Source organism: Rhinopithecus bieti, unplaced genomic scaffold (genome assembly GCF_001698545.2).
Source record: "Rhinopithecus bieti isolate Rb0 unplaced genomic scaffold, ASM169854v2 scaffold_27006, whole genome shotgun sequence".
Lineage (NCBI taxonomy): Eukaryota > Metazoa > Chordata > Mammalia > Primates > Cercopithecidae > Rhinopithecus > Rhinopithecus bieti.
Window position 1 is genome coordinate 4,857,246 of NW_016813373.1, and position 25,621 is coordinate 4,882,866.

At 34.6% G+C, this 25,621-nt stretch overlaps 1 protein-coding gene across 1 annotated transcript in view; it reads left to right on the plus strand.

Moving 5' to 3' along the window:
- The window catches only part of HMCN1 (hemicentin 1), a 460,634-nt gene that overhangs the window by 246,796 nt on the left and 188,217 nt on the right, over window positions 1-25,621 (plus strand). Inside the window, 12 exon segments of the mRNA XM_017848051.1 lie at window positions 94-238; window positions 3,314-3,426; window positions 5,104-5,263; window positions 5,879-6,047; window positions 9,128-9,255; window positions 10,728-11,000; window positions 13,343-13,438; window positions 16,273-16,467; window positions 17,479-17,609; window positions 17,775-17,922; window positions 21,090-21,216; window positions 24,029-24,183. Of these exon segments, the coding sequence (XP_017703540.1) occupies window positions 94-238; window positions 3,314-3,426; window positions 5,104-5,263; window positions 5,879-6,047; window positions 9,128-9,255; window positions 10,728-11,000; window positions 13,343-13,438; window positions 16,273-16,467; window positions 17,479-17,609; window positions 17,775-17,922; window positions 21,090-21,216; window positions 24,029-24,183 (1,840 nt within the window).

Here is a 25,621-nt window from a genome sequence, read left to right on the forward strand (position 1 = left end):
AAAAAAAAAAAAAAAAAAAAAAGGCAGATTCATTTTTGACTCTCACAACTCCTTTCTTTTTAAATAAAAATTACCTTTTTTTTTTCCTTTAAGTTGCTCCAAAATCCTTACATCACTGTGCGCAGTGATGGGAGCCTCCATATTGAAAGAGTTCAGCTTCAGGATGGTGGTGAATATACTTGTGTGGCCAGTAACGTTGCTGGGACAAATAACAAAACTACCTCTGTGGTTGTGCATGGTAAGAGACACACCCAATGTTATTGTTTCCAAACTGTGTACAAAGTAGTTGTTCCTATATTTTAATCAAATAACTCTGTTCCTCTAATTACAGTCTCTCTTAATTGTTATTTCTTATTTCTTGAACAATATCTACATTGTTAATGATGTTTCCAGATTTCCCTTTTTTATGTACACAAAAAGACATTCTTAGGAGTCACCAGCTGAGTCTGGCCAAGGGCTTTTGTAAGTGGTTTCTTAATTGTTAAAAGTGACCTCGGCTCTCAAAGAATTATGTTTAAAAATACATTTTAATTTCAGACAAGCTGAACTCATTATACCCTCCAGATTGCCTTTTCTTTTTGGATTGTGCAACAAGCATATCCTTACTAATGACCCCTTTGTGCTTGAGCTAGAAATGACCTAAGCTTTTCTAAAGGTCACCTCATGTGCTCCAATCTTCTTGCATGTTAAATAACTTAAAGGTCACAAATAAGAAAATCCAGAAGCAATCTTTTTCCATTCGTGACTAACAGTAACCAGCTTTTTACATCTCAGTAATTGACAGCTTCATAGTTTAAGAAATTATCATAACTTTTTTGTATACTTGCTTTAAAGACTCTGCAACACTACTTTTTTTAAAAAAACAAAACAAAAAAACCATTGCATTAAAAATAGCTTTGTGTACAGAGCTGAATATCTGAGGGAAGAAAGTAGTACAAAATACTTATTTTTAGTAGTTGATTTATTCTTTATTTAGAGTGTGAATTGGAGAGTCCAGTAGTTTTCCAATTCTGTTTGGTCTGTGACAATATCACTGAATGCAGACCATTTTCTTCTGTTTTGCCTGCTTCTCTTAAACAGCCTCTTCCACCTTTCTCAGTTTTACGTTAAGTATCCACCAACATCACCTTAGATATTCTTGAAGAAATATTATTTTGAAGAAATACTAAAGCAACACTAAATTAGTTATAACCTAGAGGAATAAATGCATACTGACAGATTGGATATGGTTGTGTAACTATTTTTCAAGAAGACCAGACCATAGATTTCCTGAAGAGTGCTTATAAACTGGTTTGAGAATCTAGTGTAGGAATGCCCTCATGTTCTCCCTCTCTAGCTTCTAGTGACTGCCTAGAATATTGTGTTGAGTAGGATTCTGAGGCTGAATTTCACTTGAAAAAATGACAGAATTAATTCTGATGTCTTTCTTATCAGAGGGGCGAGGATGCCGACAAACCAATGATATGGTATATTGTGATACAAGCAGTTTTAATATTAAAAATTAAGAGATCATTTCACAGCATTCATTGGTCCATTTTAGTCCAAAATGAGTAACTAATTTAGTCAATAGAGTTAAAAAATTAGTGCAACCATTTGCCTTTAACTAAATCTAGCAGCCATTTAGCAGATGGATGTGATGCAACCTAGCAGCTCTCTATACCTCTGTATATTTATGTTAATTAGCAGGGCTGTTCCTTCATCATTCTGTGTCTCCATTTTTAAGAATACTCATTAAAGGCTCTCAATCCAGTTCTTAAAATAATGAATGAATACATGTATAAATGTAAATTAAATTGACAAAACAGTTTAGTTGTCACATTGGTTTATATAGATTGACAATCTGAAAAGAAACTTCTCTTCCACACCCAAATGTCATCAGATTTCAAAACTGTTGCCTAAATTTGCCACTTTTCTTTATTGCTGTGAAACTCAATATGTTTGTATCAAAATGGCTTATTCCATGTTGCCACAAATTGACAGCATAGTTGAAAGATGAATATTCCATGATTAGTCTGAAAACTAAATTTCTTGCTTTAGAGAGTAGCCTGGCATTGTTGTTTAGGGCTGGGGATTTGCTGCCAATTCTTTAAGAAGAAACTATCTAAAGAGTAAACCCAGCCGTAGGAAAATATGAGTATGTAGCATATCTAATCTAACCTCAGAAACACTGAGGTTTCTGGTGTCTCTAGTTCTAAAAAACTTCTCCAGAGTAGTTATGATAATCCTTGAAAAATCTGATTTTAAGGAAGAGAAATGATGAGTGATTGAGCTCCTGGGAGCAGTTCCAGTCTCATCTTTCCAGAGGATGGAAAGGAAATGCCTGTTATAGATTGGGCTTTCATTGTCTTTTCACTATGTTAGGAACTTTCATATATGCAAGCTTCTTTAATCAAAATCACCATTTTGAGAACATTGAGTATTGATAATTTCTGTTTGTGAGAGTTGGTTCTGATTATGATTTACACAGAATGGAGGGATTCACTTTCCTTTTCCTTTTGCTTCTACTCATGTTAATTCTTCAGTTGCTTTCTAAAGTCAAAGATATGTTATTCTCCTTACTGAAAAATATCGAGTTAGAGTCCTTTTAGTCTTTTAAATATAAAATACTTGACTGGGCATGGTGGCTTATGCCTGTAATCCCAGCACTTTGGGAGGCCATGGCAGGAGGATCACGTAAGCCCAGGAGTTCAAGACCAGCCTGGGTAACACAGCAAGACCCTGTCTCAAAAAAATACATACATACATAAATACATACATACAATAAAAAATATACTCTTAAGATTTGAGTTTTACCATTGAATTCTTCTTAACAAAACAAATCTTTCTATCTAGGTTAAATGTAGTAGCTCACTAAGTGATTCCTGAGTATAGATAGATATTTAATATGCAGTTGCTAAACAGCCCATTTCTCTGAATGTACGCTTATGTCAGCTTATTGCAGCTTAATGAATAAAGGACAGTGATTGGAGATTCACATTAAATGTGTAGCTCTTAGAGTGCAATTCTGTCTTGGGTTTCCAGCAAAACAAAATGAATTTTCTTCAGTCCTCTCTTATTTTTGTTAGGAAAGTCAGCTTATTAGACATCACTTACTACTTGATTTTAAGTTTTCGTTTCATTTTCAGATCATAACTACTTTATTGTCTTTGTTTAGCACACTCCTTTACAGAGATTATCCTACATTTTATCAGAAAATGTTAAATAATTGCTCATTTTACAAACATTAATGTTATATTGAAAATGTTCAACTTTAAATAATGATGTTAAATGGAAGAGCAGGTGCTCAGATTCCAAATCCTACTTACCTTTTCAGTTCTGCCAACCATTCAGCATGGGCAGCAGATACTCAGTACAATTGAAGGCATTCCAGTAACTTTACCATGCAAAGCAAGTGGAATTCCAAAACCATCTGTCATCTGGTCCAAGGTAAATAATACATCTAGTCATATTTCCTGAAGAACAGAGTGTGAAGTTTACCTGCAGGTTATCCCAGGTCTTGAGCAGGAGGCTGGGGGAGGGAGGCTTGGAAAGAAGATAAGTTAATAAAGGGTTTCCTCTGTGGCTGTACAGACGTGCTGGGAACCCTCCAAGAAACCATATAGATGCACCTCAAAAGGCTCTCTTGGATGGACAGGAAGTGGAGCATTTACATGACATATTCCCTCCATTCCCCAGAGAAGCTTACATTGCTGCACTTCTTGGCTGTGGCCTTTTAGGGCTTTGGATAAAGCCCTGGTCCAAAAAAAAAAAAAAAGAAAAGAAAAGAAACAAACAAAAGAAAAAACTTAAGTGCAAGAAGGATGACCCTGGTGGATCATGTGGAGCTGTCCACTAGAGCTGCGCTGAAATTAAGAGGGAAGAGGGCTTAGGGATGTGGCACGGGGTAAAAAGGATCTACTATAAGACGTAAAGTGCTTAGAAATGTTCTGGGCACACAGTCTGTGCTATGGACATGTTCACTGTAATGTTGCTGATACCATTCAAGTCTCAAGTAAGTGATTTCACTAAAGACCTTTTAAGGTTCCTTCTAAATGATATTACCGCATGGATTTTCTTATTTATAAAGTTCTATGGTGTAGTCACAATTTCTATGGGTGACTAAAAATTGTAAGACACATACACAAACTAATTTATTCCCCTTTATATCCCTGTTATGTTGTTCAGCTTTTACTTGTATTCTTGCAGTGAAGAAAACCCGATTTCCTGAAGAAGTCCTTTCATCCTTGAACAGCCACAAAGATGGCACATTTTCTGTAAATGTATTTGAATCCAGCAAATATAAAGTAATGACATGCTAATGAAGTATGGCATTTGTATAATTAGCACTACTAGTGTTTTGCCATACCATCTAGTTTTATCTATCTAAAAATCTCTGGAATATGGATAAGTTGGTGTTGACATTTGTAAATAAATTAAAAGGTTAACTTTTTTTATTTTATTCTGGACAGAAAAGTCACAGCGGTAAAGCTAATCCCTGAACTGCACAGTAGCCAGCACTGAGTAGAAGTTTAATGCATTTTAAGGAAAATGCAAAAGTGAAATATTTCCATCTTGACCTCTGTGCTGTGGTTAAGCACAGAGGTTAAGAACGTGGTCCCTAGAGCCTGGCTGCTGGGTTTCAACCCCAGCTCTACCACTGAGGGGCTTTGTGATCTTGGGCAAATTCCTCTACTCCCCTCTCCCATGCTTTGATACTCGAAACTGTAAAATGAGTGTTGTGGTAGTTGCTATTCATAAGACTGTTGTGAGTGTTAAAATGGTTAATTCAGGTAAAGTGCTCAAAACAGGGCCTGGCATAGCATAAGCATTCACTGTACCATCCTTACCATTACTGTTATTCTCTGCCTTCTTAAGTAGCTCTGGAATGAAGATGACATGATTTGATATGGAGAAATACCACTTTTAGTATTTATTTGTCTAATGTTTCTTATAAATAACTTTTTTCAAGTTAGCATTTTAAAATTTACTCTATTCCCCCGTTGGAGATGTTTTTTTCTCTCTATTCCTCTTCCAGACATTGTCAGTCTTTTATGATCTTAAAAGAAAAAAAAAAAAAAAAAAAAAAAAAAAAAAAACCCCTTTGCTTTTTGCTGTGTTTTGCAGAAAGGAGAGCTGATTTCAACCAGCAGTGCTAAATTTTCAGCAGGGGCTGATGGCAGTCTGTATGTGGTGTCACCTGGGGGAGAGGAGAGTGGGGAATATGTCTGCACCGCCACCAACGCAGCCGGCTATGCCAAAAGGAAAGTGCAACTGACAGTCTATGGTGAGAGCTGGTAGAGGAATGGTTTTTATTGACATTGTCTATCTGTGCCAAAACTCACAGTTCTTTCCCCAGTACTGCTACCAGATGCATGTACCCCTAAAGTGAATTGCTCCCCCAAGTTTATATATTTTTTTACAGAAATGCATTTTTTACTGCCAACCAAAATCACTTCTACTTAGATTCTGATTTTAAGGAATGCAATTGTATAGTCTTTCGGAAAATTTTTATGGTATTTTCCCAAGAAGTATGCTTATTGCACTCAACCCTCTTCAGTAACACCAGTTAGTTAACACTCCTAGCAAAGCCAAACCTCAGCTATGTCTTGGGTAGGAGTCTGCCTTGAGGGTTTACTTTTACAGATGGTAGACTCTGAGAGGGCATTGAAGCCGATCTCTTCATTGTGTTCTAAAAGGAATTACTAACTAGAGAAATTTTTTCATCATTTTTCTTTTAGTTCTCACAATAAATGTATTAATGGAAAGTTTTAGCTTATGTCCTGAACAGCATCTTTTTATAAATTACTTAAGAACATTAGTAGTCCACATTTTAATGTAAATTAAACTGTGCTTTGTTTTCAATATACTATTTCCCTTCCAAAACATGTGTTTATTTTAGTAAGGCCCAGAGTGTTTGGAGATCAACGAGGACTGTCCCAGGATAAGCCTGTTGAGATCTCCGTCCTTGCAGGGGAAGAGGTAACACTTCCATGTGAAGTGAAGAGCTTACCTCCACCCATAATTACTTGGGCCAAAGAAACCCAGCTCATCTCACCGTTCTCTCCAAGGTAGGAGATCTGGGATGAATTGCAACACATGAAAACATAATCAACCTCTTGGGACAGATGGCCATGCCTATTCAGGTTATCTAACATCTCGAAAAATCACTTTTAAAATTGAGATAATGCACATGTACATCTGAGTCTACAAGAAGTATTTATAACATCTGAATCATGCTTCTGACATCTTTAATGTCAGAAATGCTAACATTCAGCTTTGCCATAATTTTCCCCTGGTGCATTTTATAAGGTAGTTATTAAAATGGAGCAGAATTGTACAAGATTCCTGTTAGCCCAATGTGTAAGTACACATAGAATTCCATTGATCCCATAAGAGCAATAAAATACAATAGGCACACTCTAATGTCTAGGATTTGACTTTCATTGGATGATTTTGTAAGTCTTCTTGCTTAAACCCTTATACAAATATGAACACATTGAGACGATGTACTGTATTTGATAGGCTAAGTGACATAACAAGAAGAATGCTGGAGCTTTGAAAGCACAACCTTCGTTGCCAACCAGCTATGAGTTTATATTTATCTCTTCCACTTAAAGTTTGCCTAAAACCTTTGAAAATTTTTAAGGGGTCTCTCTGAACCTCATATTTCCTATTTATAAAATGGGGATGATACTTACCTGAGAGGATTATGTAAGATAATGTACATTTCACACTCATTGTCTCTAGTTCTTGGTTACTATTTTAAGCCAACATCAAGGCAAAAGTTACTGGTGAAATAAGAATTAGTCACTAGACTATAATTAACTTTCTATTAGAATCATTGATATATAATTATGAAGACATAAATTCATGCTAGTGTCATTTGCCTACTGCTAGTGAAGGAAAACAATTAAGAAGGACTTTATATAATTTTACTATTTGTTTGAAAAAATTTTGCTTTGAATGTTTTTGAGTAAAAAAATTATAGTAATACAGATCAGAAAGTTTTATTGTTCCCTTCCACAGTCACAATTTCTTCTTCCTCTTCCCAGGGGCAAACACTGCCACAAACTTGGTATGCATTCTACACATACATCCTTAAACGATGTAGATTACTGTTTTCTGTGTTTTCAATTTTGTTTTGTGTGTCTGTTTTCAATTTGCCATTGTAACAAATAGTATATTATTATTTTGTTACTTGCTTTATTAAGTCAACATTTGTCTACTATTATACATAGGGATTCCATTTATTCATTTTAACTCCTACATGCATATTCTACATTTTATTTTTTTCGTTCTTTTATTTATGGACATTCTAGTTTGTTTATTGTTTCTTTCTTTCTTTCTTTTTTTTTTTTTTTTTTTTTTTTTTTTTTGAGGCGGAGTCTCGCTCTGTCGCCGGTCTGGAGTGCAGTGGCCAGATCTCAGCTCACTGCAAGCTCCGCCTCCCGGGTTTACGCCATTCTCCTGCCTCAGCCTCCCGAGTAGCTGGGACTACAGGCGCCCGCCACCTCGCCCGGCTAGTTTTGTATTTTAGTAGAGACGGGGTTTCACCATGTTAGCCAGGATGGTCTCGATCTCCTGACCTCGTGATCCGCCCGTCTCGGCCTCCCAAAGTGCTGGGATTACAGGCTTGAGCCACCGCGCCCGGCCTATTCTTTCTTTCTATTTTTTTTTTGTTTGTTTTTAAAACAAGGCTTTTCAGCGAATAGCTTTGTGTATTTCTCTTTGTATACTTATGCATGACTTTCTTTAGGACCTATATACAGAGCTACAATTCCTGATCAAAGCAAACTCCTGCTTCCAGCTTCATAGGCATTGCTAAATTGCTTTCCAAAGGGACAGTATTGATTATCCATCCACCAGCAGAATATGGGTGTGCTTGTGTCCATGTTCTAATTAGCGCATGGTATTGACTGACTTAGGAATTTTTGCCAGTTGATGGATGTAAAATGGTATCTTGTGATTGTTTTAATTTTCATGTGATTGACTTCAAGTGAACTGAGAACATTTTTATGTGTTCGTTGGCCATTTGTGGTATTGATGAATAACCTGTAAATCTGTTGCACAGTTTTCTGGTGACTTGTCTTTCTCTTACTGAATGTAGAAATTTGTTCTTTATTTTTGATAATAATCTTTTGTCTTTTATATGTGTTGAAAATATCTTCTCTCAGTCTATTGCTGTGGCGTCAAGTTTATGTGTGGTGTCTTTTGTTGTACAGAAGGTTTCAGTTTTTAAGGAGCACAATGTATTAATCTGTTCTTTTCAGATGTGTACTTTTGTATCTTAACATGAAGCAGATTATAAACTTAACCTTCAATGTTTAATTCTAATATTTTAAGTTTTGTTTTTCACATTTTGGAGTTCAATCTATCTGAATTTTAAATTTTGTAAGTAATGTCACGTAGTGCTCTCATTTTATATCTTTATTTTTCCATTTGGAAACTCAGTTGCACAACATCACTTTGAATAGTCAATACTTTCCTTACTTTTTGCGATATAACTTCTGCTGTTACATATTACATGTTGAGTTCTCAAATATGCTGAGGTCTTTCTGGAGGACTCTGTCCTTAACTGTTTATTCATTTGCATGTCTCTGGGCCAATAGCACTATTCATTTGACTTAGCTGTGTAAGAAATCTTGGTATTAGGTAGGTGTACCTAGCCTCCACTACCTTTAAAACTATTTTAACACAATGCAATAACATTTTTGTATGTAGGTCTGGCCCACCCAGCTGCATTGTTACTCAATAGGAGGAATATATTCAACTATTTTTGAGAACATATATATCTTCTTTTTCCTTTACTTTAACAATGTAGGAAATAATAACAAATTGCTCAAATTAAATTCAAAGTTAACTCAAATACACATTTGCTTTATAGAGCAGAAAGATGTACAATTATTTGGCAATTTCAGACCATTAAGTTTTAAAAGTAAAATAAATCTTTTTTTCTGTTTGCAGGAACATCATACACAAGATAATTATGAAAAGTACTGGCTTTTAAGGTGTATAGATAGACATTGCAGATGGGAAAATGATTTAAAAAACGACTTGCAGAGTAGTAATTTCATACTGAAGTGTAGCTGCATAGGGGATATTTAAATTCACCTGTTCCATGGCCTACTATATGGTTTCTTTCTTTTAGACACACGTTCCTCCCTTCTGGTTCAATGAAGATCACTGAAACCCGCATTTCAGATAGTGGGATGTATCTTTGTGTTGCCACAAATATTGCTGGGAACGTGACTCAAGCTGTCAAATTAAATGTCCATGGTGAGTTTTGAAATGAGAGCATATGACAACCCTGTGGACTGGCCACAAGAAAACCCATAATCCTAGTTTATTTGATAGCTAATTTCCAAATTGTATATGGAGTAATTAAAGAAAAAATTCTTTAAAATCTGAGACTTGTGATTTTCTTTCATTTACTCTGAAAAGTTTTTCTGCTATTTATAAACAATCTTTTGTTTCTTCCTTTATCAAATAAACTATATTAAATTTTTGGATCTCGATTTTTCTAAAGGTCAGCAGTCACTTATTGCTATTATTGTTGATATACGGTAGAAAGAAAATATGTTTAAGCTGGTAACATTTTATAGAAGCTAATACAAATTTTTAAATAATAATGTAATAGTATTTAAATGATCATTTTCAATATTTAAAGATCTCAGCAACTGAAAAAATTCTGTTTTCTAGGACTCTTTGACTACACCTCCCTAGTTAGTTTGCTTTATTCCTCCAACCCACACAGTCCATCCAGTTCTTCATTCATTCAACACACTGAGTGCATACTCTACACCAGGCATTGTTTAGATGAAAGATATTCAAATATCAGAAGAAATTAGCTCAGATACTGTTGATCTGATTTCACTCTCAGATGATCAGGACAATTGTGTCTGCATTGATTATGGGGTGTGAAGTCATATAAGAGTCCTGTCATTTACTAGCTCTAGGGCATCAGGCATATTCACTAACCTTTCTTATCTTTAGTTTTCTCTTTCATAAAATGATGATGATACTGTCATCATTTTATATATAAGGTTGTTGTTAGTGACAACCTTTAGAAAGTGTTCATTAAATATTAAGTTAAAGAATGTATGTTACATTAATTATAATTGTATCCTTGTGGCTCAACTTGATTCTACAGTGCACAATGCAAGTATGTGGAAATCAGGAATCCTTTTCTGGTATTTTGATAAACTACTGCATTTAAATTTCTAAAGAAAGTTGATAAAAGGAAGAGATAGAGACTCTTTGTGGTTTTCTTATCTGAAATTAGCAAAGGCTTTCATGAGAAACTTTTCTTATTGTCTGATCCTTCTACAAAGAGAACAGAAACTGAATACATGGAGAGAAATGCTTTTGTCCCTTATAGAAATTACCTGGATTGCCTTTTAAGAGAGTTTTAACCTAAAATTATTTACAAATTAAAAGATGCCTAACATTTTAAAATGCTTGCTGTTCCTCAAGTTTGGAACTAAGAGTTTTTTATTTGTTATTTCCTGTAATCCTTGCAATGTACTGGGATTACAGGCTATTTTCCCTGGATTATCAAGGAAACAGGCCTCAGGAAGTTTATTGACTTGTCCTAGATCACCTAGCTAGTGAATGGTCCGAGCCTAGGTCCAAATCTTGAAATTGTTTCACTTTTCCATGCTGCCTGTTGATAAGGAGCTCTCATTTAAAGTGAGTAAAGGAAGGAATTTGTAAAAGTTGGATTATTAATACCCAATTATTATTTCTAGTTCCTCCAAAGATACAGCGTGGACCTAAACATCTCAAAGTCCAAGTTGGTCAAAGAGTGGATATTCCATGTAATGCTCAAGGGACCCCTCTTCCTGTAATCACCTGGTCCAAAGGTGGAAGCACCATGCTGATTGATGGAGTGCAGCATGTTAGCAATCCAGACGGAACTTTAAGCATCGACCAAGCCATGCCCTCAGATGCTGGCATATATACATGTGTTGCTACTAACATAGCAGGCACTGATGAAACAGAGATAACGCTACATGTCCAAGGTGATTTTTGACACAGGAAAATATATGTATTGTGGGGTGGGGAGTGAGGGAAAAGCCCTAGAGCTAAATAGATTATCTTGGATAATCTTAAATCACTTCAGAAAGAGCTCTATATAACTTTTGTGATTCTTTGAAAGGAGAACCATTCCCAAAAGAAATGAAACATACCATTTCTAAACCTGCATCAATTTTTGTATGTTTACTTTTGAAACAAAGTTGCCATGGATCATGTAGATAACAGAAACAATCCTAGATGATGCCCGACCCACTATTTCTGGTTTGGAAGACATTGTGGGAAGAGTGAATTGGAGTAGGTTGCCACCTCACAGTGCTGGGGTGCACTCAAAATAGAGCCCTAGGAAATCTAGATCCACTACTTCTCTATTAATACTGTATTTGCTTTGAAGATTTAAAGATCAGTGTTTATGTATTCAAGCAACAAATATTGATTGAGCTCTTGCCAGGCATCTGTCATATTCTAGATGGTGATGAGAAAGTAGTAACAAAGGCAAAACCCCTGCTTTCATGAGCTGTTCTAGTGTGAGTAGACGGAAAACAGACAAACATATAAACAAGAAATACAGATTGTAAAAAGTGCTTTGGAGGAAATTAAAATAAGGCAATGGTCCTAAGAGTTGCCTACTTTAGATTCAACTATCAAACAGGACTTCTCTGAGGAGGTGATCTTTAGAGTGAGATCCTCTGGACTGGAAAGAACCGGCCATATAGAAATCAGGGGGAAGAACATTCTTGTCAGAGGGAATACTAGTACAAAGACAAGAAGAAAAGATAAGCAGGTATGGTACTTAGCACAGTATTAGATAGTTCTTAGTGCTGTACTGAGTATTAGTATTAATTAGTACTAATACTGTTCTAAGTATTAGTACAGTGCTAAGGTACCTGACCCATTGCCAGGTTTGTTGGATGGTTGGCTAGGACACTAATGGAGAAGTTTTCCTGTTCATTCCACAAACTTTATTGGGTATTCATGTTTATAGTTGAATGGGAAAGATAATAATTCATGAAATAATCTCATGATTACATAATTAAACATTGGTTAGTGCCCTCATGAAATGGTGGAAGACTCTATATGAGCTTTTAACAAAAAGACAAATCACAAAAGGCTTCCCTTGGGGTAGGGACATGTCAGTTGGGATTTGAAGGGTAGGTAGAAGTGAGGGGCAGGCCTTTCAAGAGAATGTGGAGAGAACTTTCCAGGAAAAGGACATAGAATATGAAGAGAAGGGCATGTAATATTTTGGGGACACTGGAATCAGTCATCGTCAATGAAGGCCAGCTAGCTGCATTCCAGACTGAGGGCTGAGTAATATGTGATGAAGCTGGAGATGTGGTCATGGGTCAGGTTATCCAAGACCTAGGAAACCAGACTAATGAAGTTAGACTTTATTCTAAATGCAATATAAAGACTTTAAGAAGTCATAGTTGGGAAAGTGATGTGGCTGATTTCCAGTTTTAAAATCACTCATTTGGGAGGGAATCATTCAGCTAGAGAAGATAAGGGAAACTGGTATAGACTAGTGTAGTAGCCCAGGTAAAAGATGGCGGTAGTTAGAATGGGGAAAAGAAGGGAATGGGCTAAAAAATAATCAGGAAAGGAAATACTCAGGACATGGTGATGGATTGGATATGAGAGTGAAGGAGATAGAGTTCTCAAGAATAACTCCCAAATTTCTTCATGCAATGAATGGATGATGAAGCTTTTCAGAGACATGAAATGCACTGACAGGGGGCACTTCGGAAAGAACAGGTCTGAAACTTTATCTTATAGACAAGATGAGTACAAGTAATAATTTGAATTAGATAAGTCAGTGATGAGATCTGTATTTCAGAGAGAGTATTCTGGGGACTGTGCAGAATATCAATCTAAAGGGGAACATGTTTGAGAAAAGGATCCCCATAAGAAGTTTGTTGGAATAGTCTGGTAAGAGAAAATAAGGGTTGGAAATAAGCAATGGTCTTAAACATAGAGAGGAAGACACAGATATGTGAACATATATGGTACTATATGATTGGATATGGAGGCCAAACTTAAGGGAGAAAGAAAAATGACTGGGTGGACCATAATGCCTTCATTGAGGGAATAAGGGAAACAGAACAGGATTGCAGGAAGCATAAAATAATGAATTTTGTTCAGAGAATTTTCAGTTTAAGGCACTGTGTCACATCTAGGTAGAAATGTTTGGCAGCTGGAAATAGGAATCATATTTAAAAGAAGAATCAGCAGAGATAGCAGCTCATCAGTGCAGGTAGTTAATTGTGCCACAGGAGAGTTTGAAATTGCTCAAATAAAGCCTGTGGTAATGCATTTATTTTCCTAATAGAACCACCCACAGTGGAAGATCTAGAACCTCCATATAACACTCCATTCCAAGAAAGAGTGGCCAATCAACGCATTGCATTTCCATGTCCTGCAAAAGGTATGTAATACTCAAAGATATAGACATTGGCATAATGTTATATTGTTTCAGAATGCTATATTGAACCCAAATTGCCATCCTTATAAAATTCCACATCAATCCTTGGTACAACATTTGAGCATAATAGAAACTAACCCATCTTTTGGATAACAACTCTTTGAATAAGTACTTTTTTTCCTTTCAGGTATTTTATTTCTTTCAATGTAAAGACTTTCCATTCTTTCAGACTTGCCTAGTCTCACATGTTTTCCAGGTAGTTCAGATCCTTCCTGCTACTTCTTATTTCATTCATTTTTTTTTTTTTTTTTTGGCAGGTTTTCTCTTTACAGTGTGATAGTTGGAGCTATTCAAAATATTCCAGATTTATCTCAACCTGGCAGAGGTATAATTAGGACTATTCCTTTGTTTGTTCTAGACACTTCTAAAAACCTCTTTTCCTAGATCTCCTCTCAACTGGCAATTCTAGGACCAGATTGTAAATTGTCACTTGGAAGCTTATTCAAGCCCTTCTTTTCCTTGAATTTCTGGGCTTTCTCTCCTACCATGTTTTCTGCCAGGAGATTGATACTATTTCTTCTCAGGGGAATATGAAAAGGACTGTCGCTTTTACCCTAATTCTGCCAAGTAGGTAATTAAGAACATCCTCTCTCAAGCGTGTATTCATCAACAGTGATTCAAAGCAGGTTTGTAGCAGTTCTGGCAAAGTCCAAGCAGTAGTCTTTCTGTAACCTCCTGAGGGCCTCCAGATGGTTAGTACCATTTGTGCCCCCACATGTGCCTTTCAGCAGTTGTTCCTGGGCAGCAGCAACTGAAGGTCTTCATGGCTGTCTCTGTTTCTGTGGCAAGCTTTTCAATCTCAGCAGTCGCTGTCACCAATGATTACTTTATTTTCTACCAATATTAAAAGAAAAACATCTTTAGCAAGCTTTCCAGATACCTAAAGAATTAATAACTATTCCAAGAGTCACTGAGAATTAGGGAGAGGCTGGAGAGGAGGCCTTCTTTAGAAGGGGTTTAAGTTCAGGGAAGTACCATGACTGCTCACTCCCACTGGACCCGCTGGTGGCCCTGTTGCTTCTTGTTCCCCTCTGGATTCCTGACTCCCAAGCTAATTTCTTGTTTTGACTTCCCTTTTCCACCTAGAAAAACATCTCTTCCTTACTTCCTCATTGTTACCTGGAATATAATGCTTGAATTCATTTAAAGTTACTAGACATCTTTTTCATTATCTTTTACTTTGAATTTCATCTTGCTCATGGCTATCATTTAAAAATTAAAGATAATGCAACTTCTTTCTTTTGTTTGTTTATTTACATTTTTATTAACTCAACAAATATTAATTAAGTAGTCTGATTAAAGTTCATAAAGGAATGACTGGGATGTAAGGAAATGATTACAGCCTCCTTTTTTCTTGACAACATGGACAGGCAACTGGAGTCCGTCAGTTTAACCTTTTTGTTCTCATCTGTCGACATTATACTATAAGCACAATTAAATAGGCCAATCTTTAATTTTTTTCCATAAATATAATTTTCATAGTCACTGTTTAAGCCTTTAACTCAATTTAAGTGTAGCTTCAATGACATATTCTATGTTATTTTCTGCTATTCTTTTATATATATCTGGGTTATATAGTCATCTTTAATATTTTACTATATTTATTTATTTATTTATTTATTTATTTTTTTGAGACGGAGTTCTGGCTCTGTTCGCCCAGTCATGGAGTGCAGTGGGCGGATCTCGGCTCACTGCAAGCTCCACCTCCCGGGTTTCCGCATTCTTCTGCCCTCAGCCTCCCCAGGTAGCTGGGACTACAGGAGCCTGCCACCTCGCCCGCTAGTTTTTTGTATTTTTTAGTAGAGACGGAGTTCACTGTGTTGCAGGATGGTCTCGATCTCACTGACTTCGTGATCGCCCGGTCTCGGCCGCTCCCAAAGTGCTGGGGATTACAGGCTTGAGCCACCGCGCCCGGCCTTTATATCATTTAATACAGGATTATTATGTCTTCTGTAGTCATGTAATTTTTATTTAATGTGTTTTCTTCTTCTTATAGAGATTAAATAATTTTTTTAAATGCTTAGAATAATACCTGGCAAAACGTTTGCTAAATAAATACATCGTTAGTATAGATTTAATGTTTACTTATTTCCAATATTCCTTTTGATTCTATTATGCACTCAAAGATTGTTGTATCATTATTCTTCTCCAAGAGCACATCATTTCCATTCATTTTGTTAGTCATAAATGAATCCAGGAAAGCTATTTGTCTCACTACTTTCTCAACTATCATTTCAAGAATTGAGCTATTATCCTTTGTTTAACAGAATGAGATCTCCAAAAGATGCATGAACAGTAGAGTTTCCTCGTCTCTACAATATCAGGCCTTTTTAAAAAAGGGAATTATAAAACATCATGTCTCCACATCATATATACACCCTATTTGGTTGGCAATCTTCATGTTGTATTTCTGTGACAGTGTCTTATTTTTGCTCTGTCTTTATTTCAGCCTAAAACTCTCCCCACATCCAGTCCATAGGATTAATATAGTTCCTGCCCCACCAATAAATCACTGTGAATTCACTAGGAAAATACTTTACTTAACTATCATCTGAATGTTTACATAAAAACAACTTTGTTCAAACTTTACCATAAGTCTCTTAAGACCCACTGGGATTTAGAGGCATTAACTAACATAATCTCTTCATATTTCCATACCAGGAAAAATATCTTGAAATTATTGTCATAAGAAAAACTTTATTTCTCTTTGATATATTTGATATTTAATAATTTCTGATTTGTGGTAAAATATCACAAGACTCTAATTTCTTATTTAGGTACCCCTAAACCAACCATCAAATGGTTACACAATGGTAGAGAATTGACAGGCAGAGAGCCTGGCATTTCTGTCTTGGAAGATGGCACGTTGCTGGTTATTGCTTCTGTTACACCCTATGACAATGGGGAGTACATCTGTGTGGCAGTCAATGAAGCTGGAACTACAGAAAAAAAATATAACCTCAAAGTCCATGGTGAATATTGCTAAAGTCATGTAACTGACTATGTTTGCCAGTCTCCAGTTCTTAAATGTCTAAATTATTCTCTCAGTGTAGTATCATTTAATATTAATGTGAATAGCAGTATTACTGAACAGAAATCTGGTGGTCTGATTGAATTTATTATTGGATTTAAACTTTCGTGTAATTTTTTATTGTGACTTTACATCATTCAAAATTCAAATGGTAGAAAAATATACATAGTAAAAAGTATCCTGACCCTGAGCTGAGCCATCTACTTATCCTCTATTTGGGATAAAGGAAAGTTATCTGTGTGTGTGTGTGTGTGTGTGTGTGTGTGTCAGAGATATTTTATGAATATACAAATACAATGTTTTATCCTCTTTTTATTTATAAAATGTACACATATAATAGAACATTATATTCACATTTTTCACCTTCTCTGTCTCTTTAAACAATCTATCTTGGATTTTATTTAATGTTCCTAACTCTATAGCATCTCATTGTACATACACATTTATTTGACCTTCCTCTACTAATGATGAGCATGTAGATTATTAACCGTTGTTTTTATAAACCTTTAATGAAAATACTGTATATATGCCATTTTGCATAAGTGAAAGTGTATATATATTTTAAAATTTTATGAATATTGGTTTCTTTAGACACTGGGCAATATTCACCCTCATCAACAAAGTAGTGAGTCTCATGTGACTTAATTAAGACCCCGTAAGCTTATATTTTGAGTAATATGTGGAATAAAAGTAGATTCTCCCTTAAGCTTATCCCAAATTTCATCCTAAATTTAAAACCTTGAAATAATAAAGTAAAAACCCAATAAGGGTTGTTATTATGAATACATTGGTCAAAACTTTTTAATTTTGTAACAAAACATATGCTTAAATATGTCTAGCTTTTCTAGCCATCAAATATTTGAGAATTTGCTGTATAAAGGCCCTTATAAAGAAACTCTATAAATAATATTTATTATAAAAATACCTAGCTATGACTCCTCTCTTTTTGCAGTTCCTCCAGTAATTAAAGATAAAGAACAAGTTACAAATGTGTCAGTGTTGTTAAATCAGCTGACCAATCTCTTTTGTGAAGTGGAAGGCACTCCAGCTCCCATCATTATGTGGTATAAAGATAATGTCCAGGTAAATAGAGTCATCCAAATATGTGTAATTCCTTGCCTCTGCATCTGAAGCAAGTTGTTCAGATGTTCATTTTTTACTACTAATAAAATAAATATTCTACTTCATTTTTTAATTATGCATTTTTATTAGGATTGGAAATAACACTGACCATTTTGGCCCTTAAAGGTGACTGAAAGCAGCACTGTTCAGATTGTGAACAATGGGAAGATACTGAAGTTCTTCAAAGCCACTCCAGAGGATGCAGGAAGATACTCCTGCAAAGCAATTAATATTGCAGGCACTTCTCAGAAGTACTTTAACATTGATGTGCTTGGTAAGAAATACATCCTTTTAAAAAACTACAATTCAGAGGCATTTCTTACCTAAAATAGAGCTGACTATATGAAAAAGTAAAGAGAAAAAGATAAATTGACAGAAAAAAATATAGTTTCATTCTATTATTTTTGTCCTTATTATTTGTTAACCAGAACCATATGATATAGAAATTTTGAAGGGTTTCATTATTTATAATACAGAGTTGTCTTTGAATCATATATACAATAGTATCAAATACTCAAAAGTGGTACTGCTATATTGTGTAAAATAAGAAATTATTACTCTTGTCAATTTCTCCAGTTAAGTAGACAGGACATTCTTTGGGAAGTGGCTACAACAGGGTGATGCAGAATATATCACATTCATGCTGTGTACATCCTGAAGCTGCTAGGCTGTACCTGAACAGGAGAAGGTAGTAAATCCCCTTTCCCCTGCATTCTAATTAACTCTTGTAACTAAGTCAGTCCTGATTCTAATTAAGTAGGTAGCAGCTCTAATAAATTAGGATGTGAGANGATTCTCCCTTAAGCTTATCCCAAATTTCATCCTAAATTTAAAACCTTGAAATAATAAAGTAAAACCCAATAAGGGTTGTTATTATGAATACATTGGTCAAAACTTTTAATTTTGTAACAAAACATATGCTTAAATATGTCTAGCTTTTCTAGCCATCAAATATTTGAGAATTTGCTGTATAAAGGCCCTTATAAAGAAACTCTATAAATAATATTTATTATAAAATACCTAGCTATGACTCCTCTCTTTTGCAGTTCCTCCAGTAATTAAAGATAAAGAACAAGTTACAAATGTGTCAGTGTTGTTAAATCAGCTGACCAATCTCTTTTGTGAAGTGGAAGGCACTCCAGCTCCCATCATTATGTGGTATAAAGATAATGTCCAGGTAAATAGAGTCATCCAAATATGTGTAATTCCTTGCCTCTGCATCTGAAGCAAGTTGTTCAGATGTTCATTTTTTACTACTAATAAAATAAATATTCTACTTCATTTTTTAATTATGCATTTTATTAGGATTGGAAATAACACTGACCATTTTGGCCCTTAAAGGTGACTGAAAGCAGCACTGTTCAGATTGTGAACAATGGGAAGATACTGAAGTTCTTCAAAGCCACTCCAGAGGATGCAGGAAGATACTCCTGCAAAGCAATTAATATTGCAGGCACTTCTCAGAAGTACTTTAACATTGATGTGCTTGGTAAGAAATACATCCTTTTAAAAAACTACAATTCAGAGGCATTTCTTACCTAAAATAGAGCTGACTATATGAAAAGTAAAGAGAAAAGATAAATTGACAGAAAAAAATATAGTTTCATTCTATTATTTTGTCCTTATTATTTGTTAACCAGAACCATATGATATAGAAATTTTGAAGGGTTTCATTATTTATAATACAGAGTTGTCTTTGAATCATATATACAATAGTATCAAATACTCAAAAGTGGTACTGCTATATTGTGTAAAATAAGAAATTATTACTCTTGTCAATTTCTCCAGTTAAGTAGACAGGACATTCTTTGGGAAGTGGCTACAACAGGGTGATGCAGAATATATCACATTCATGCTGTGTACATCCTGAAGCTGCTAGGCTGTACCTGAACAGGAGAAGGTAGTAAATCCCCTTTCCCCTGCATTCTAATTAACTCTTGTAACTAAGTCAGTCCTGATTCTAATTAAGTAGGTAGCAGCTCTAATAAATTAGGATGTGAGACATTTTAATGGTAATCATAAATTTAAAATTTTATAATTTTAGTTTGTGAAATTATATTTGCCATTTAAAGTTCACTTTGTGAAAAAATGACTTTCTCCATTTTCAGTATTTTGCTCCTTACAATGGGCACATAATTTGTAAGTCTTGAATAGAAGTGAGGTGGAAGAATAATACTGCATAAAAATTATATTCATAAACTGCTATAACATAAAAATAATTCCTCCCATTAGGCTTCTCAAAGCCTGAAATTTTCTTTCCACAAAATCACCATTATTATATTTAAGTATAAGTTATAAAAACAAATTAAGAAATCATTGTTATCATGAGTCTTATTGACATTATTTCTCCTGGTACTCATCTGCTCCCTTGACTTAATTCCATCTGTGTGCTGATGACTCACAAATGTTTATCTCCAGTTCAGACTTCTTCCCTGAGCCTAGGGATAGATAGCTTATTTTCTCCATAGTATTGTGACTTGAATATCTTAGTTTTATATCAAACAAAAGGGTCCCAGTGAAAGCCAGTTCCGGTTGCCTTCAAGATCCCCATTCTAGGGACTGATACCTCCATCCACTCACTTGCTTATTCCAGAACCTCCAGGTTCTCACTACTACCTTCTCCCCAACATTCCAAATCTATGTATTTCCTGTTATGTCTACTTCCTAATTCTTTGGTGATCTACGTCTTTTCATCCTTCTGTGAAAGTCTATCATCATTCAAGTGCTGAATTAATGTAATAGGCTAAGGGCTCACCTGAATCCACTTTTTGCTACTGTAATTCATTCTTTACTTAGGAGCATGTGGTCTTAAAACACAAATGTGATTACACCCCACTCCTCCCCTACTGAAATCCTTTAGTGGCTGGTCATTTTTCTGAGGATGAAGACCAAACACTTTAACATGGAGTGAAGGGGGATGACTAGACAGAGAAGTATCCAGAAGCTCTTTAATAAGCTTGATAATCCCAAGAATAAAACTAGCACATTATTTTCATGTTATATTGCAGACCAAATTTACCATCTTAGTTGTTTAAAAGACAAAGATAATATATTTCAAGTAGCACAACAGTATATGTAGAATTTGAACATTGTAAGAGTGATGTTAATTGTCATTCATTATCCAAAATGTATCGCAGTAGCAAATTACATTATATAAGCATCACTGATCCACTTACATTCTAAACTACTTTTGCATATGAGTTTAATACACCCAAAAATGAATCCTATACTATCATAATTCTTGCAGGTAATTGTCTTGCTAGCAAATATTTTATAAATATGTTTCTATGTTTAAATTTATCATTTGGGTACACAGAAATGATATGAAAAAGTATTTTATGTTTGACATTAAGATCTTGTTGAAATACTGTAGAAATCATTGACTGCTTTCTAACCCCATGCTAAGTAACAGAGTTTCATAATACACTGTCTTTGTTCAAGTTCCACCCACCATAATAGGTACCAACTTCCCAAATGAAGTCTCAGTTATCCTCAACCATGATGTTGCCCTTGAATGCCAGGTCAAAGGCACTCCCTTTCCTGATATTCATTGGTTCAAAGATGGCAAGTGAGTACCTTTTCTATATGTGTTGCAAGGGTTCAGTTGATAGGAAAAGATGTATAAAATGCATGTGGATTTTCTCCCTCTTAATTATTTTATTACATAGAATATTATTAAATGAGCATACAGGAAAACAATATTGTTCAAAACTGGTCTAAAAGTCTTGTAATATTTTCATTCTTATGGATCCAAAGCTCCCTATAAATGTTGGGAATTCATTTTAGAAACATAGAGAAACTCAAATTTAATATACACTAAATATCCTCTGTCTAAAGGCTAACAGTGAAAAATACAAGATCCAAATGTGAGATGATTTTCTCTTTACTTGGAATTTACTTATTAAAAAGGAAAATGTTTTTATGACAGTGAGATGAATACTAAACTAGTTCTGTGTACGGGCCAAAAGGAACTACAGATGTTTCTCCAACTCCAGATCTCAAGGGCTGCTGAGGTGTGCCTACATAGAAGTGGCTGCAGTGGTCTATATTGGTTATGAGAATTTATTTCTCAAATGGTGGTTACAGTTTATGTTTTACAGTTTCTGGGAGCAGATATCTAAGGCCTAAGTAGAAAATAGTCAAGATTTTTGGTATTTAAAATAAAAGATTATATTCAAGCTTTTTATAAATCACTAATAAATACAAACAGCAACAGAGAAAATATATGGAGGATATGAACAGACAATTAAAATATACTAAGGCAATAAACATATTAAAAGATACCATCAATAATTTGATGAATAATAAAATTTTGTTATTTACAGGTCATATAGGCAAAAAAGTAAAGGTTTGAAATTATCAAGTGTTGACTAGAGTATGGGAAATCAAGATATAGTGCTCTGACAGGGAGGATGTAAATTAGTACCTTAAAAGGCAACTTGTTGATATCTATTAAAATTTGATGCACATACACTGTGATGCAGTATCCTGGAGATGGAAGTAATCATGCATATCCACAGAGAGGCTTGTATATTGATATTCACTGCGACACTGTGACGGCAAAAAAGTGAAAGCTGGCTAAAACCCAACATTGGGAGAATAGGTAGATACTTTATGGCATAATCATATTATGGAACACTGTGCATCAATTAAAAATAGTAAGATCAAGCTATGTGTACCAAAAATATCTCCATACCTGTTGTAGGGTGAAAGAAAAGCAGAACGATAACCTGATACCTTTGATATCTTAAAACTTTAGATATCTTTGGGAGTATATTTATAAACAATTTTAATTTTTTAAATTGTTTATAAATGTAAAACAAAACAAAATGTTTACAATTTTGTTAAAACAAAATATTCATAAATGTAAAAAATGTGGAAGAATACAAATCAAACTGATAAAGAGAAGAAGTCTCGAAAGCAGACTCACATTAGGGGTCATAGACCAAGGAGAATTTTTCTCATCATAATGCTTGTTTGTTTAAAATTTTTTGTTACTTGCACAATTAACAATCAATAAAAGTTTCAAAGTTACTTAAATTCGAGTAGCATATTATCAAGTATTTCTTTAAAAACTTAAAATGCGGCCAGGTGCAGTGGCTTATACCTGTAATCCCAGCACTTTGGGAGGCTGAGGCAGGTGTATCACCTGAGGTCAGGAGTTTGAGACCAGCCTGACAAACATGGTGAAACCCCGTCTCTACTAAAAATACAAAAATTAGCTGGGTGTGGTGGCAGGCGCCTGTAATCCTAACTACTTGGGAGGGTAAGGCAGAAGAATTGCTTGAACCCAGGAGGCAGAGGTTACAGTGAGCCAAGCCAGCTCCATAGAACTCCAGCCTGGGTGACAAGAGTGAGACTTCGTCTCAAAGAAAAAAAAAAAAAAAAAAAAAAAAAAAACTTAAAATGCACTAAATAAAGGTACTTTATTCTCTTAACTTTTGAGAGCTATATACAAAGTGTCACACTAAGAAATAATGAAATATACTACCATAGGAAGTGAAATGTTTGTCATTTAATTTTGTAGTCTTACTAGTGTCTTATGAATATGGCAATGCATTTAATTATTCATTATGTGGCTAAGTCGTTGCAACTTCTAAAACCTAGCTATGGATATTCCTGAAAAGACTGATGGACTTCAAAGGTATGAGTCTTAGGATATCATAGACTTTAACAACCAAATTTTAAAATAAATCTGCTGCCAATTACATAAACTGAGCATTTTATAGTGTTTAGCAAATGACTCTGTATAGTAGAAAAAGACTTCCTTGACAACCATATACGAGCTTCTTTTGACATAAATATCTTTCAATATATATAATTATGTAAGCATTTGTGTTTATTACAATACTTATTTTTAGAGAAGTTGGCATGATTATTGCCTCTAGTAAAAATAACCATTCATGATATTGTGAATACTCTTCTAGATATTACAATGATATTGTTTAAAAATAATATTATTTGGTCCAAAGTTCCTATACTGTAATGTTTAAAGCTCTTAATTATTCTTTTCCAGATAATGTTAGAAATTTTAGCTATGCAAACCAAAAAATAAAATTAAAAAAACTAAAAAAAGAATAAGAATGGATGAATGAATAAAACAAATAATGACGCTACTGGATTTCTATTAATAGTGTTAAATAATTTAAGTTTGAAATGGAGAAACTTTTCATCTCAAAGAGATATTTATGATGATCTAACTTCCATTAGAAAAGTGTTTTAAAACTTTCATTCTTCTGAACAGGAGTGCTAATCATATCATTTTAATTTTAAATGAACTTTCACTTGTATTTTAACTTGTACTAATGATTTTGTTGTGATAAATAAGAAATATGGAAAACTGAAAATGGAATAATAAAATAAAATTTTATTTTTTCTAGGCCTTTATTTTTGGGTGATCCTAATGTTGAACTTCTAGACAGAGGACAAGTCTTACATTTGAAGAATGCACGGAGAAGTGACAAAGGGCGCTACCAATGTACTGTGTCTAATGCAGCTGGCAAACAAGCCAAGGATATAAAACTAACTATCTATAGTAAGTGTGATTTTCTTATGCTTTTTATTGTCAGCTCTCATTTTAAGTTGAAAAGCAGGGTTTACTCTACTGGTAACTACTCTCCTGTTTAATACTGAATAATTTGGAATACTACGTACTTCAAGAGAAGAAGGAGCCTATCTTCATGTGTTTTAAAAGGCTAGAATATTGGATCAAATTTTAATGCCTTTTTAAATTAAATATGGATTTCTTCAAAGGATCTAGTGATTTTTATATAATATCACTTAAAGAGAGCAAGAATTTCCTAATTGGTTAGCATATACACAAACCAAATGTCTGCATCTTTGAAAGGAACAGAACAAACTTCAAAACGTATAGAACTTTATGAAATAGAACAAAGTTGATGATATGCAGACAATTCAATTATTCTATTTTAATTCCATCATGGCCTTTATCCTGACCATGTGATTATCTTTTAAATGCCTTATATGTTTGTGCTACTATTTTCTCCCAGCTATGCCCCTACCAAATATATGTCACTCTTTTTTTCCCTAACATTATCAGCCTCTTCTGAGGAATGTGATTGCCAAATTCATTTTAATTTTTACCCATGGAGCCAGAGGTAGGCACATGAATATTGTTTCTAGCACAAAGATTTATATAATAGAAAGGAATAGAACTCAATAGACCTGTAGGCTCACTGCACTGTCTTCTGTCTTTCCATGGTGTATGATGCTCAGGGAAACTTCAGACACCTCTTAGAATGTCACCTTCTCATAGGATCTTCCCAATTAAAAGCAGTCACCTACTTACTCTCTTGTTTTCACAGTACACATCACTATCTGATATTTGATTGCTTAATTATAGGTTTATTTACTTATGATCTATTTCTTTCCCAGGAATTTAAACTTGATAAGAGCAGGCTTTTGTTTTGCATGTTCCCTACTTTAATATCTGATACATAGCAAGTCTCAAGAAATATTTGCTAAATTAATGAATGATCTAGTGTTATGCTGTCTAATATGGTAGCCACGAGACACATGAGGCTATTGAGGGCTTGAAATGTGGCTAGTCCAAACTAAGATGCACTGTTATAAAATACACACCAGATATCAAAAGCTTAATATGAAAAATGTAATATATCTAATTAACAACTTTACATTGATTATATCCAAAATATCATTTTGGATATATTGGGCAAAGTAAAATGTATTATTAAAATTAATTTCCTCTGTTTCTTTCCATATTTTTTAATGTGGCTATTAAAAAGTTTAAAATTACATATGTGAGTTTGCATTGTATTTCTTTTTTTTTTTATTATTATACTTTAAGTTCTAGGGTACATGTGCATAACGTGCAGGTTTGTTACATATGTATACTTATGCCATGTTGGTGTGCTGCACCCATCAACTCGTCAGCACCCATCAATTCATCATTTATATCATGTATAACTCCCCAATGCAATCCCTCCCTCCTC